Genomic DNA, 14,139 nt, shown 5'->3' with positions numbered 1-14,139 from the left:
AAATTGAAAAGGCAACACGAGGAACAAGGCATTACTAGACGTCGAAACAAGTGATTGGGTCGGGTAATTTTCCCAATCTCTTGTTGGCTTTTCTCGTTATTATTTTTTTTTTTTTTTGTTTTTCCTTGATATTGGCGGAGAGACAGCTGCCGTTAATAAGGTGTTGTTGAGCAATTTAATTTTATTGGACTTCTTTTTTGGCAGTCAAGCAGACACACACCCACACACTCACACACCCACACACTCGCTTCTCCACATATACAGTCCAGCCTGTGCGTACTTTAATTTTAATTGGCCCAACGCACGTGAGCCCAAAAATGTTGTCGTCTTTGGTTGTTGTTGTTGATGTTGCATGTGCTGTGCCCTCTTGTTGTTTTTCTGTCGACATTTTCCTCTATCACATTTTAACAGAATGCTCAGTGTGTGTATTTTGTCGCTTTATTGTTTCGCATATAAATTTGCTCTGAGCTTTTTGCTGTTCGGTTTTTGCAATTTTTTGGGCTGCAAGTCGTTAACATGTTCTTTTTTTTTATATTTAATGCCATTTTGATGTGGCGCAAAGAAATTTCCACTGGCATTTATTGCCGTAATTAAGTGATGAAAAATGTTTGAAATTCTGCAGCCCCCCAAACTCTGGTCTGAATAACGCATTTACCAGTCGGCGCTCCTTCTCCTGCACGTTGCCATCAAAGGTCATCAGCATCGACATGGTTATAAATTCTGAACCACTGCCAAACAAAGAGCAATTCACATTGCTCTTAAGTGCCTTTATTCTGTTATTTAGAACGCTTCACCGAATGCTCTAACTTAGTCAGATCTCAAATTTATGACCAGCCAAAATAAAGCTCCTGACTTTTGCACCAATTACAACAGGCGCTTCATTAAATTTTTTTGTTGAAGCAATTTATATTTTTTTCTCTTTTTTTTTTTTGATAAAAAAAGAAGGTTAAATGCCATAAATTGAATTCCATAAGCTGTCTATTAACTTAATTTTTTGCATGCAACTTTATTAGTTTAAATTGATATACAATTGGTTTAAAATGTTATTAAGATATCCTGTATTTATCCATTTTTTGAAAAGAGGCATGATTAAATACATGGATAGGTGTGCAACACTTAAAGGTTTCATTCTTATGAAGTGCTTTGGTTTCTGGAGACTGCTCCTTAAAACCATTTCATCTTTCTACTTTAATATCTTGCCGGGTACGTGCTATTTATTATTATTTACTTCAAGTTTGGCACAGGGTACCTTTTTTTTGGAGCCAGCTGAGCCAGCGCATTGTTACTTGTTTTTATATATAGAGCTTCTTTTTTAAGTTCGTTAAAGTATTTTTTTGATATAGTTTTTATATAGTATAGTTTTTTTTTCTTCTTGCCTTTAGCAGTTGAAATTTTTATATTTGTTTATTGTTCGCGCTTTAACCATTTAAATGATACAGAGACTTTGAAATTGGTTGAGGTACTTTTCAGTAAATTTTTATGGTATAACTTTCTTGCTGAGAAAACCTGAAAGTTTCATTTAAATCGTCACGTACCAAGTGAATAAAAAGAGCTCATCGAGAGGCGATAAGAATACCTTCTATATCCAAGCCTGAAATTCAAATTTCGTTTTATATTGTTTCTTTTAAGGACTTAGGATATGTTTAGTTCTAAAACTTAAAAATTCTCTTGGCTATTTCATCATTTGCTTTACTTATTTTATGATGTTTTGTACGAAACTGGATATTTATTATGCATTTTAAGCCCTAAGATTTCCGCAAGGGCATTAAATAAGCAAAAATAATAAAAATTTTAAATGCGTGACGTAAGAGTTGCCTTTTCAAGCAGTACACCAAGAGACAGCTTTAAATTAATTTAAGTTAAAATGTTGCCGCTTCCGTAAGATGCTTAAAGTTCAATACACGCACTTTCACAGCAAGAGTCCTTTATAAACTTGATAACACTTGGGCCGTGTCGTATAATGGTTCACGCATGCGGGTGTGAGCGTGTGTGTGTGTGTGTGTGTTTGTTTGAGGGTCTTTAACAGAAACTGTCAGCCGGCTGGGAATTTTAATTTGGAAGGCAAACAACAAACATCAGATGAGGCGGCACTGAAAAGATCGACAGGCAAATGCTGTAAAAACATTTAAATTAACGTCTCCTTTAAAACGCTTCATATAGTCTATGTGTGTCTGTGTGTTTGTTTGTGTGTTGAAAAAGCATTCATAAAACGAGCCCATAAATGGCAAAAAGGGTCACACAAACACAAACAAACACGCACGCACATGCACATAGGCATGTCCATAAAGATAAAGACCATAACGTGCCCATAAACAGAAAGAGTCGTCGAGTATGTGTGTTATTTTTTGTCTCATTTTTCTTTGCACAAGCTAATGTTGCTGTTAGCCAATAGAGGTGTACACATACCTACCCGAAAAGCGAGCGATGAGCGATGAAAGCAATTTTCCAAACTGGCCACCGGGCGTATGCGTAATATTGCATTTGGGCTTCGATTAATGTCAGCGGCAGTAGTTGAATTCGCATTCGCACAGTTTGTTCCCATTTACAGATACATTTATATTGAACCTTTATTCATTTTTATATAGTTAAATAACATTTGCATTTTTCTCGTACATTGAATGTATTTGAAAATGTTTTTTTTTTTTTTTTTAATTTATAACTGCAAAACTTAACTAAATATTTGTGAACAATGCTAAATCAAAATTTAGCTGTATTTTTAGTTACAATTTATTTATAGTATTTATGCTTTTATTTGTTTATTTTTGTTTAGCGGGGCAATTGTTAGTAATTTTTAATTGTTAGCTATAATTAAACTAAGCTCTGAATTGTGAGCATTGTATTTATTTAACTTTAAATTTTTATTTATTTTTTATTTTTTTTTTGGCTGAGATATGTTTATTTTACAGTTTACAACTAGAAGTACGAAAAGTAATTATTATAATATTTAATACATACATATATTCTGCTCGATTAGAATGCCAAAAACATGTCCTAATTAATTATATAATTAATATGAATATTATTATTAATGAATAACATGTTTGCTTTGGCTGATTTTGGTTGTTGCTCTTTAAGTTTCTGGGCGTTGCAAAATTAGCTTAATTATTGCGTATGCAATTTAAATTCAAATTCAATTTATGGCGGCCTCTATTTACCTCTCCCTCTCTCGCTCTGCCAAAACGCATGACTTACAACAAAATGGCGATGCGCTGCTTGTTTACCTATGCACAAATTTATGTGCACGTGTTTGTGTGTGTGTGTCTGTGTGTGTAATTATGTGTGTTTGGCAAGAGCAAAATATTCACAACATGGGGCTCATTATAGTTGCAAATACTTTGCGCCTGCTTGCAATGCTAATCGCTGACCGTTTTTTTTTTGGCTTCACTGTAATCAGACGTTTTAGCCCACTCGCTCAAGTTATTATTATTATTGTTATGTTTTAAGCGCATAATATATGTATGTATGTCAAGTTAGTTGCTATATTAATACAATTAAATTTCATAAAGTCTTTTGTTATTTAATTTCCATTAACATAATCATTTACCGATTTGCGATCAAAGAACACGCCTCGCCCTATACAGAAACCTCCTTGGTGTATTTGGACCGATCGTTCAGGTCGAGCATCAGCTTGTCGGGTCGCTTGGGTCGACTCGTACCGCTGCCGCTCGTCTTGTCCGTTTGGCTAGTGGAATTGTTTGATGCGTTGGACACGTTGCCCAGCGACATGGTCGCCTCTGCCGATGGCTGTGCCATCGGCTGACTGTCGCTGTCTCCACCGGCCCCACCCGCTGCCAATGCCAAGATGTTGCTCGTATACAGGGCTATGTCATCTGTGGAGCGTGCCACTTTGGCCACAGCTACACAACTGACAACCGTCTCGGTACGATCCAGCAGCTCGCTGCTTCTCGTTTGTGTGGGCGGCGCCTGTGGATCGGCCTGTGTACAGCTGCCGCTGCGTCTTCTGCCGGCCGGGGCCGGCTTATCGTTAAGCCTATACTTACTTCTACAGTTATCACAAATTTGATACGAAATGCTAACCTCGGCTTCGAGTAGATTGCGGGCGCCACGCTTACAGCTGGTGGGCGGCGTATTGGTGGCTGCTGTGCGCGTGGCAGCGGGTCGTCGCTGTGACCTCTGCGTCTGGTCCAGATCATCCGACTGGGAGCACATGCAGTCCAGCTTGATATTGGCGAAGCTCAAGCTGCCCTCTTGCTGCGGGGAGCCCAGCTGCTCGCAGGCGCTGCGCGGCGGACAGCAATAGTAGTGCTCCCTGGACGCGTCCAGGCAGCGGCTGCAGATGATGTGCCCGTCGGCGCTGCGGCGCAGCAGCAGCTGTTCACGAAAATCATCGCCGCTCAGCTCCGTATTGGTGGCGCGCTCCTCGTAGGCAGCTGTGGGTGTCGGTGTTGCCGTCGAGGGCGGCGTCTCCAGCACCATGGTGGGTATGCTGCCACGCGCAGCGGCCGCAGCGGCTGCAGCTCTGCCATTGGCATTGTTGTTCTGCTGCAGCTGCTGGCTGTACTTTTGCATCTCGGCGTTGAGTGCAAGCAGCGGCAGCGCACTTTGCCGCGTGGCAGTTGCCGCACTGCCGCTGGTCGCATGCGTGGCGGCGGCAGCGACTATCATCATGCCACCTGGCGTCTTGAGACCATCCAGCAGGCTCGATATGGTCATCACAGCCACGCCCTTGGGCGGCGCCATTTCCTGTATGCGCTGCAGCTGCATGCTCAGCTGTCGAATCTCCTCCAGGGCCTCCTGGTCGGACAGCTTGGTTTCTGCAAATGGAAGCGATGGCTTAATGAAATCGTACGGTTTCTCAGCCCCAAACAATTGCAATTGTTGAATAAGTGCGGCAGTCACACAAAAAGCGTCGTTTACACGCAGCCTCAACTTTCAACTGAAAAAGTTGCTAGCCCAGTCCGGTTCGGCCCGGCCCAGATACCCCCCTCACAACTTTTGCACTAAAAAAGTTGCGTTCGTGTCAGAAGTTGCATAAGTAATGCCTGCTCGTTCTGCACCGCAACGCCCCGCGCTCCCGCGAGGACAATTTAAATGCGTATTCCTGTAGCTGTGGCAGCCAACAAAACAGGCAACATGGAAATGAAAATGGACGCTGTTGCGGCTATGAGTTGTGGGCTCTGGGTTCTGGGTTCTTTCTTTCACTCAAGACAGCCTACAGTGTGTGAGTGTGTGTTTTGTGGTGTGTGTGTGTGTGTGTATGTGTGTGCTGTTTGGATGATGATAAATGGCCGTTCAATTCAACTGAAAGCCTGTCAGTGTGATTTAAGTGAGTCCACTCAGCGCCACTTGACGCGACTTTCGAATACAAAAAAAAAAAAAAATAAATAAAAAAGAGAAAATAAAGGAAAGTGGCAACTTTTTGGTGGCTGGATTTAGATTTATGGCTGTGAAATTAAGCGAGAGCAGCGGCAGTGGCCAGAATTGAATTTATTATGTTCCCCAGCCCCTATCCCATGCAAGTATGCTACATATTTGCACAAAAAATATTTAAAATTCAACACACAAATACAAATTGTCTGCGTGTGCGTGTGTGTGTGTGTGAGTCGGGTATATTTGGCATCTTTGTTATTGTTTAATTTAAATATGCAAATTGACGGCAGGCCGCTTAAAAACGCGCACGCAATGAAAGCGCGTCTCTAGCGCAAAAATATTTTGAAATTTAACGCACAATTTAACTAACGTCTTGCGGTGGCAGCAGACGCTACCAAAATAGAAATACGAGCAATAAAAAATTAAATATATAAAAAGAGGCGCCAATGAGAAAAGGTCGCTCATAAAGCATTAAAACATAAAGCGGCACTTTCTCTCTCTATCTCCCCCACTCTCTCTCTCTCTCTCTCTCTCTCTCTCTCTCTCTCTCTCTCTCTCTCTCTCTCTCTCTCTCTCTCTCTCTCTCTCTCTCTCTCTCTCGCTGTTGGTAATAAACATCGCCGGCAAATTAAATTGCGGCACTAGACACAAACCGCTTGTAACTCGTCTGAATTACGCCCAATAATAAACTTTTTACCGGATCTTAATCAGTTTGGGTGGCCACGCCCAGCTTTTTCGCCGCCCCCATTCGATGCGGAACTGAAAAACTTTTGCCGCCGTCTAATTTGAACTACCTCGCCATTAAATCAGTGATTCGCTATTTGGCGACATCCTATCAAAAGAACATCATCAGGCGGCATTGAGAGACTTCTGGGAAAAGACCCTTAACAAATTTCGTGGCTCTTTTGCCAACGCTCTACATAAATAAATAAATGTATCTTTGAGATCTTCTGGGAAGTTTTCGCTTGGCTGCTGTTGATTCCTGCCACACACAAAGGCACGCACACACTCACACACAGACACACACACACGCTGACACACACACACACACGGTAGTTGTTAAGGTTAACCGCATCAAGCATGTGCGACATTTTGTGCGCACATAAATCAACGTTGAAGTTGACATAAGATAACTGCGAATATTCGAGCATATTCATATGCCATATATAATGTATATATATATAGATATATTTTTATGTTTTGTTTCATAGGGCTTCGATCCCTAAACTTTGTGCTCAGCCCAGTGAACTACGCAAGCATTTAAAGCTGGGCAACGATGCCAGCGATAAGCTGACGCCACTCGCAATCTGTTTATTTTTTAATTCGCCAAATAGAGTGCCATAAATAAAATTCCAAACGCCACAGATGAGTTGACTTAATCGGCATGCTTGAACTGCGTGTTGCCGTGCATAAATTTGGTAGGGCAATTGTGGCGCCACACGGACAACATGGAACATTTGTCAAAGTGGACAAGCAGCAATTTTCTGGCTGTCAGGACACGTCTCGTTAGTCATAAGCATCGATATGCAGTCGGCTTCTGCTGGCCATAATGATGCAATTAGTTACCTGCCGAGGTGGTGCCAGCTGCAGGCGCCGTTGATGTTGTCACCGAACTGGGATGGGCGAAGGTGCGCACTTGTGGTCGAAAATTGAATTTGGCACCCGATGCCTTGGCTCCCATGCCAATGTTTTCCTGATGCGACTTCCCGCTGCGTAGCACAATGTAAACCTGTGTGTGAGAAAAGCAAAAAAAAAAAAAAAAAAACGAAAAACGAAAAAGAAAATGGACAACAGCTACAATCCAAATAATCTCTCAAGTGTTTGCGGTACTACGTACCTTGCTGCCAAAAATGAGAGCCAGCAGCAGGGTCACCGTCAGCTGTGTGTGGCAGAAGAATATGATATAGAGCAGATCCGGATTGGCCGGCGACTGCAGGAAGAGCCTGTCAAGGATAAACAAAGAGTAAGGTAAATGTTAAATCAAAGAAAGCTCAGCAATAATACGAAAAACGCAATCGAAATTTAAATCGATAGCGAATGCAACTCCAGAATATTCAGTTTTGCTTTTGCTGACAATTGAAAACTTAGTACTTGGTACTTGGTACTTACATGGACACGTTGAGGAAGCAGGTGAGCAGAAACTCGTTGTATATGGCCATTGATATGAAACGGCTCTCGTTGAATTCCGAGGGAGCCTTCCGCACCATGATACAGAGTCGGACGCCCCAGGCCAAGAATAATACTTCCACTGTTTTTGACGGTACGGAGAAAAGAGAACCGGGCACAAGGCACAGATTTTTGCTGGTTAGTTGATTGCTTTGTGCATTTGTCTGGCTTTTAGCTTTGGCTTGGAGTTTTAATTAAAAACTTCAGCACTCAACGTGTGCGCCAGCTGCTTAATTAGAAGGCAATGCCTACGAGCCTTATGATTATATTATGTATTATAATTACATGGTGGTCTTCAGTATTCTTTACAAAATGTTCAAAAAGTCATTCAACGCACGTTTAACCAACACACAATGTTTCGATTCATTTTCAATTTTTGTTGCCCTGAACACGAATTTGCAGCATACTTTTCAGCGCAAAGTAGCAAAATTAATGCACTCGACACGCAGCCGTTTGTCCTTGATTTTTTTAATGCGCGTTTCGTATTGTCCCATGGAATGCGCACTTTATTAAAATAAAGTTAAAGCTCCCATTTCTGCCGTTGTCATAGTGCAGCCTGTCATCAATGCACCAAAGCGCATAGATACCTTTACAGAGTATCGAAGTTTTTTAATTAGCTGCCACTTGCTTCAGCAATGCTTTTGTGGCTGCCACCCTTTGCTACTCGGCTTTTTCTTTTCATACCGATGCACTATCAGTCAGTCCTATACGCCGGGCGAACAACCAGCGACCAGCACAAGTTGTGCGGGAAACTGCATAGCTCTGACTATGATTTATAAGTCACAGTAACAAATAAAAAAAAAAATTAAACTCTCTAGTATTAATTTTTCCTAGTTTTTCTTTTTTTTTTTAATTTCAATTAGAAACTTAAGCTTGAGTGCTAAAGATGTTCGCACTCAAAGTTCGTCATTTTTAGTTTTTAAATCGCTGAGGGCTTTTCTTTTTGTTGGAAACCTTATAAAATTCATCATTCATTTTATTCACGATTTATAATTTACTTAGATTTGTTTAATTAAATATTGCTGTATTTCTTTAATTAAGAAATATTAAGTTCTTGCGCTTGTTTGTGCGACGCTGAGGCACATGCACTTTACAGCCCTTTGACATCGTATTGGCAAATCCCACAGATTATGTCATCTGACTTCAGCCAATCATCTTGTCAGCCGGTCAGTCAGTCAATCACTCAGTTAATCAGTCATCAGTCAGTCAGTCAGTTTGTTATTCACTGCGTTAGTCAGTTACTCAGTGAGTGCAATCGCATTATTATTTATTTTATTCTCTTGTAAACTAAACTTTAATCTTATTCAGCTAGCCAACTGTTGTAATTGTAAATCTATCTATAAAGCATATCTTTCTCTGAAAATGCCTTTATAATACAGTTCATGTGACCTCCAAAATGGCGCTCACAATGAACAGCAAATGGGCATTTGGTGAATGGCAACTATTGCACTGTATATGGCTGACTTGCTATTTGCGAATAAGCGTTATACAGTCCGTGGGAGCTGCCTTTTGACGCATCACAACGGGAGCCACGGTCGCACAAAAAGTCGCATTTAGCTGCTGCACTGGCTGCTGGGACAACGGTCTGTGGCCTCGTGACTGGATTTTAATTTAAGCCCGAAGCACACACATGTTGTCAGCCGCCCTTTGCCCGTTGTCCTGGCTACGTTGGAATTTCAATATTTTTGCACTTTGCCTTATGTATTTCTTTTGCCATGGCACACGGTGCGTATACGTAATACTGCCTGCTGTTATTTTTTACAGCTATCGCTTTGTGTGTGTGTGTGTGTGATGGGTATGATTTTAAGTGGCTTCAGGCTCAATCAAGTGTACTTTATCATGTGTGCCAAGCATATCAAATTATTTTTGAATCTCTCTCTCCCTCCGTACTTACTCGATGTAAATGTATAGTCCCACCAATCGGTTTTGCATAGAAACGCTTTGAGGTCATCCGCAGTGCGTCCGACGACAACGTCCGGTGGCGATACTAAAGTCCGGACCAGCAAACATGTCCCAATGGCACCGCAGATTATGCCCAGGCGCTTGAGCAGCGCCGCATCTGTTATTTTGACAGCCTTCGCGGAGCGCACGCGGAATATCACCGAGATGCTGCAGAATATTTGGTTATGGATAAGTTAAAACGGCCAGAAATGGGCTACTACGGCAAGCCAAAGTCTAAATACTCTTGCAGACATGCGGCTTAGCAGTGTCCTCTATTGGAAAGCTCTGTTCATACCGACTTTTATTGTAAAGTTGTATAAAGTAGTTCGATCTGACATAATTGCTGAGCTAAGTCAAGATATTTTTAAAAGCAACTTAGTTCTTCATACTGAAGTAGAATATATATATTTTGTTTTCTTGGAGACGTCTCCTTCTACACGTTACACATTTCTCTTAGTGTATAAAAATGAATGCGTTGCCAACTTACCGCCAGGTTTTTAGCATCAGTGCACCGTAGGTTAGGGAGAAGCCAATCTCGCGCAGCCAGATGCGTGCGGTGCATGTGTAGAGATTCGGATTCGGGTACATTACAATGTTCTGTGTTGGGGATAAAAAAGAAAATAAAAGGAAATGCAAATAACTTAGACCACTCGAATGCCTGATTGTTGTCAGACCGTTCGGCCATTTAGAATTGCAAAATAAAAATGTATTTCTTTTGGCTGTTGCCAACGTCCTGTGACAGGAACTGGAACCAGACGCATAAATACGAATAGGAAATAGCAAAAGAAATAGGTACGACAACATTTTGTCCATTCAACTGTAAATTTTGAGCTATTCGAGCACAACAAAACAACATTCAACATTTTGCATGAACATTTTTTTTGTATTGTTGCTAGCTGTGCGTAAAATGTAATGTATTTCCGTTTATTCTGAAATATTAATAAATCGAGAGCCCAGTCAAGAACAACAACAACAGAAGATAGAGATCGTTGCTTTCTGCCACTAAGCGCAATTTAAAAAATCATAAAGCAACAAAATTCCTTCCCTCCGCACTTGTATCTTCGGTTGGGGCTTCACTTATTGTGTTGCCAAGTGGCAAGCACCTCGGTTCAGATAAATAGCACAATATATCTTTTGCCTCGCATTGTCTGCTGTTGGCATGTATACACACACATATATACATATATATATATATATAAATGTGTGTGTGTGTGTGTGTGGATAACGATGAACTCTCGTTTAAAGCTCTTTATTTGGCCAGTGTGGCATTATTTTTTGAGTCACGAGCCATAAATCAATCAAATTAAATTGTAAAGTAATCTATTTGAATTGGGTCCTGGTCATTGTTACGTGCTGAGTCAGTTTTTCTTAGCTCAACATGCATAGCTTTATCTAGCTACTAGTTATGCAAATTGTATTCTATGATGAATATGACAGTTTTGCCTACAATAAACCGAGTTCATCCTAAATAAACTTATTTACCTGTGGGCGAGTATATAAAATTCAAAAATATAATAAATACAAAATATTATGCTTGACTTCTCGAGTCCATTGCTGGTGGAGTTTCTCCTTTTGTCATTCAATTGCTACCCACTTGATTTAAGTGTATCCAAATAATTTAATCTGCTGATGTTGAGTCAATAAGGTTTTGGAAAGTAATTTTAACCGACTATTAAAGAGCCACTTGTCAGATTTTGGGCAGCAAGGCATATAAGGCTTCACGGTTTGACTGGGCTAAAGTGTTAAACTATTTGTTTAACACGAATTCGGAGGCTTAATTCACTCAAAAACAGTTTTTTTACAATTTTGACAACTTGCCGTTAATTAAAATTAAACTTTTTTCCTTATATTCGAAACTATTTCTAGAAAATATATATATACGGAAATTTATTAATATGATTTAAAATTTTCGAAATTCTTTTTCGAAATGTTTATTTTATGGGATATTTTTTCTAAATGGGATGCATTTATTTATTTTAAATATATTTTTTATTTGATGGATGTTTTTCAAAAGTTTAGATTCAAATTTGTACTTTTGCTACAAATAGCTTACTTGAAATCTGATTCAAGTATCTAAAATGAATTAAACGTTTTCATGTGCTTAGACACTGCCAAACCAAAATACCCAAATTCCCTTTCTGGGCACAGTGTGAAAACGAAATGTATGCGCCGCTATCAATTTCAAGTGCTCTACCCCTTTCGCATATTATTCAAATTGACAATCAAAAACTTTTACGAAATCTCTTTGTTTTAAGTATGCAATGAAGTTTACCAAGCTGTAAACAGTGTTGAGTATTTTAGGTCTAGCTTAAGTCTATGACTAAAGAACATTCGTATTGACTTACCGTGCAGTAGATAAAGAAGGCGCCCAGTGCGATGACCCGTAAAAGAGCTGGACTAGCGGCGCGCACAACCTGCAATTGTTAAATACAAAAAGTTGTTGAATGGCTTAAGACTAGTTTGAAGGCAGCTATAGTATATCAGCTGAGTGCTGAGCGGAATAAGAGTTAAGCACGTGGCGTGGCTTAGCTTAAATTCAAAATTGAAATCGTCTCATCTGCACAATTGCGCAAAGCATCAGCTACAAAGAGGTCACCCAAAAGGCGGAGAGCGTAGAGCTATCCAGACGCGAGCTATTTACTACCACTCGCAGTCACACTTGGCTGCTTGTCAGACTGAGTAGGACTTAGCGGCATTTAATTAGTTTTGCACTGGCACTGCCGACGGGGCAATGTAGAATCTACTAGCGACATCGACCTCGAGAGACGCCGACATTAATGCGACAGAATCGCATTTGAAATAAAAACAGTTTAGTTGGCTGACTGCGCTGATTCGCACCACTGAGGCACAGACAGAAGCAACAGGGGCAAAGGAAATTTAATAATTCACTCTGCTTGCATATAGAATGTACACATTGCCGTAGTACTACGACTTTCCCTCCCACATTGCGCCCGTTATAAAGTTCAAAACGGTTTAAAACTATACGCCAGAGACAGTCTCTGCTCCATGGACGAACCTAATGAGCGCTCAAGTGGCATCCGACCGGCCGCATTCGGCAGTCTGAAGTCGCTGGATAACTCTCCTTCCATCTCACTCCCTCTGTCTCTTTCTCCAGCTCTGTGTGTGTACGAATGTTTGCACTTCCGTTTATGCGGAACCATATCCTTTTCCGTTATTGTTGGTCCACAACGAGCACACGGATACGGAAAAAACACAGACGCACACAGCACGTACAAAATTAACTTGAAACTAACAATGCTAAGCAGCTTAGCATTCCAATGACAGCAGCTTAGGTTGGCCTCGTCCAGCAGCTGACAGCACAGCCAGTTGACAGCGGCGCTAAAGTCAATTTTGCTTAAGCCCCTCCACAGTTCGAGCGCTGGCTTATAAAAAGTTCGCTGGCAATTTCAAACAACCGGAGGGAGGAACACCAACTTACTTAATGTAGAGCTAACAGAATAATTCTATTTGGCCATTGCTGAGAATTGTGAAACATGTGCTGACCACTTACCTTGACTTGTTGATAGCGAAATGTGAACCAGGCGGCCGGTGGCAGCAGGCCGATGACGATGCACGCCAGCGCCAGGATGCTGGTGCGCATGGGCCAATTGAGGGCCGCAATGCAGGGCGAGGCATCTTCACAGGAGTCACAGCCCTCGGCACAGGGCTGGCATTCGTATTCGTTGTTGCTATTATACGTTGAGTTCTTGCCCTGCGGAAATCAGCCGGAGATATGGGGGTTACATTTTAAATGAGAGTTTCGGTTAAGCTTTGCCAATTACTGCAAGCACACCTGACTCAGCGAATTGTGTTATTCTGTGCTGCTTCCGTTACCATTACACAGACGATGTGTTGATGGTAATTTATACCGTAATATGTTTCAACCTACCAGCATCAGTTTCTCGTACTCCTCCTCAAGCAGGCTGCCATTAAAGAACTTGTGCAGCGAGGCGACGTCGGGAAAGTAAAAGCCCTTGCGGCACAGGCATTTGTAGGAGCCCCGCCGAAAGCCCAGACCCATAATCGGCTCGCACTGTGTGAAATTGAAAATGGAAATGCAAATGAAAATGAATGTGAAACCAATTGACTTCTGATTGCTGCTCTAACGTATTTTAACTACCCACCATTGTGGTGCGCTGTTTACACTTGTCGGTGCCGGCAAAAATGTTCAGCGGCCGTTTCGTGCCGGGTGTATGCCGCTGCGGGCATTGGTCGATGTCCACGCGTCGCAAGTCAATATCAATGCCAGATGTGCCCCTGAAAGTAGGCAACAACGAGCAGACAGAATGAGGAAGTGTCGCATTGATCAGTGGAGGGCATTAAAAATGTTCGTTATTAATTTATCAATTTAACAATCAACTGGGTGGCACTTAAGCCAAATGGCGTCATTTATAAAATCAATTCAATAAAACGTGCAGCCAGCGGCTCATATTTATGTGTTCGTAAGTAAATAAGTGTGTGTGAGGGGAAGGTTCGGGCCAGTCCATGCCAGACTAAAGGGCATTCTGTGCCCAGCCACAGAATCGCATTCTGTTGTGTGTGTTGGCTTCTTTTTTTTTTTATTTTTTTGTTTTGTACTGCGAGCGATAACAAACAATAAATTCCGCCTTTGATTGCGCATATGTGCGTGTGTGTCTGTGTGTGAGTCGGAAATAGAAAGGATAAAGGATAAAGGCCAGGCGGAAACTAACAAGCGTGTTA

General features: G+C 41.3%; 2 protein-coding genes across 2 annotated transcripts in view; one reads left to right on the top strand and one right to left on the bottom strand.

The window, feature by feature from the left end:
• LOC115760947 overlaps positions 1 to 14,139 on the top strand; it is a 132,467-nt gene that overhangs the window by 18,045 nt on the left and 100,283 nt on the right. The gene's annotated exons all lie outside the window — the stretch shown is intronic.
• LOC115760699 overlaps positions 3,480 to 14,139 on the bottom strand; it is a 62,396-nt gene continuing 51,736 nt past the window's right edge. The window contains exons 5-14 of the mRNA XM_030702164.1: positions 13,563 to 13,695; positions 13,328 to 13,471; positions 12,950 to 13,150; positions 11,784 to 11,852; positions 9,926 to 10,035; positions 9,392 to 9,606; positions 7,441 to 7,579; positions 7,169 to 7,274; positions 6,898 to 7,060; positions 3,480 to 4,775 (exon numbers count right to left, since the gene is read on the bottom strand). Of these exons, the coding sequence (XP_030558024.1) occupies positions 3,574 to 4,775; positions 6,898 to 7,060; positions 7,169 to 7,274; positions 7,441 to 7,579; positions 9,392 to 9,606; positions 9,926 to 10,035; positions 11,784 to 11,852; positions 12,950 to 13,150; positions 13,328 to 13,471; positions 13,563 to 13,695 (2,482 nt within the window). The 3' untranslated portion in view covers positions 3,480 to 3,573. The remainder of the gene's footprint in view (positions 4,776 to 6,897; positions 7,061 to 7,168; positions 7,275 to 7,440; positions 7,580 to 9,391; positions 9,607 to 9,925; positions 10,036 to 11,783; positions 11,853 to 12,949; positions 13,151 to 13,327; positions 13,472 to 13,562; positions 13,696 to 14,139) is intronic.

This window comes from Drosophila novamexicana, unplaced genomic scaffold (genome assembly GCF_003285875.2).
Source record: "Drosophila novamexicana strain 15010-1031.04,08,12 unplaced genomic scaffold, DnovRS2.1 tig00000462-arrow-pilon, whole genome shotgun sequence".
Classification (NCBI taxonomy): domain Eukaryota; kingdom Metazoa; phylum Arthropoda; class Insecta; order Diptera; family Drosophilidae; genus Drosophila; species Drosophila novamexicana.
The sequence above is the reverse complement of the archived record's forward strand: the minus strand, read 5'-3'. Positions and strand labels throughout refer to the sequence as shown.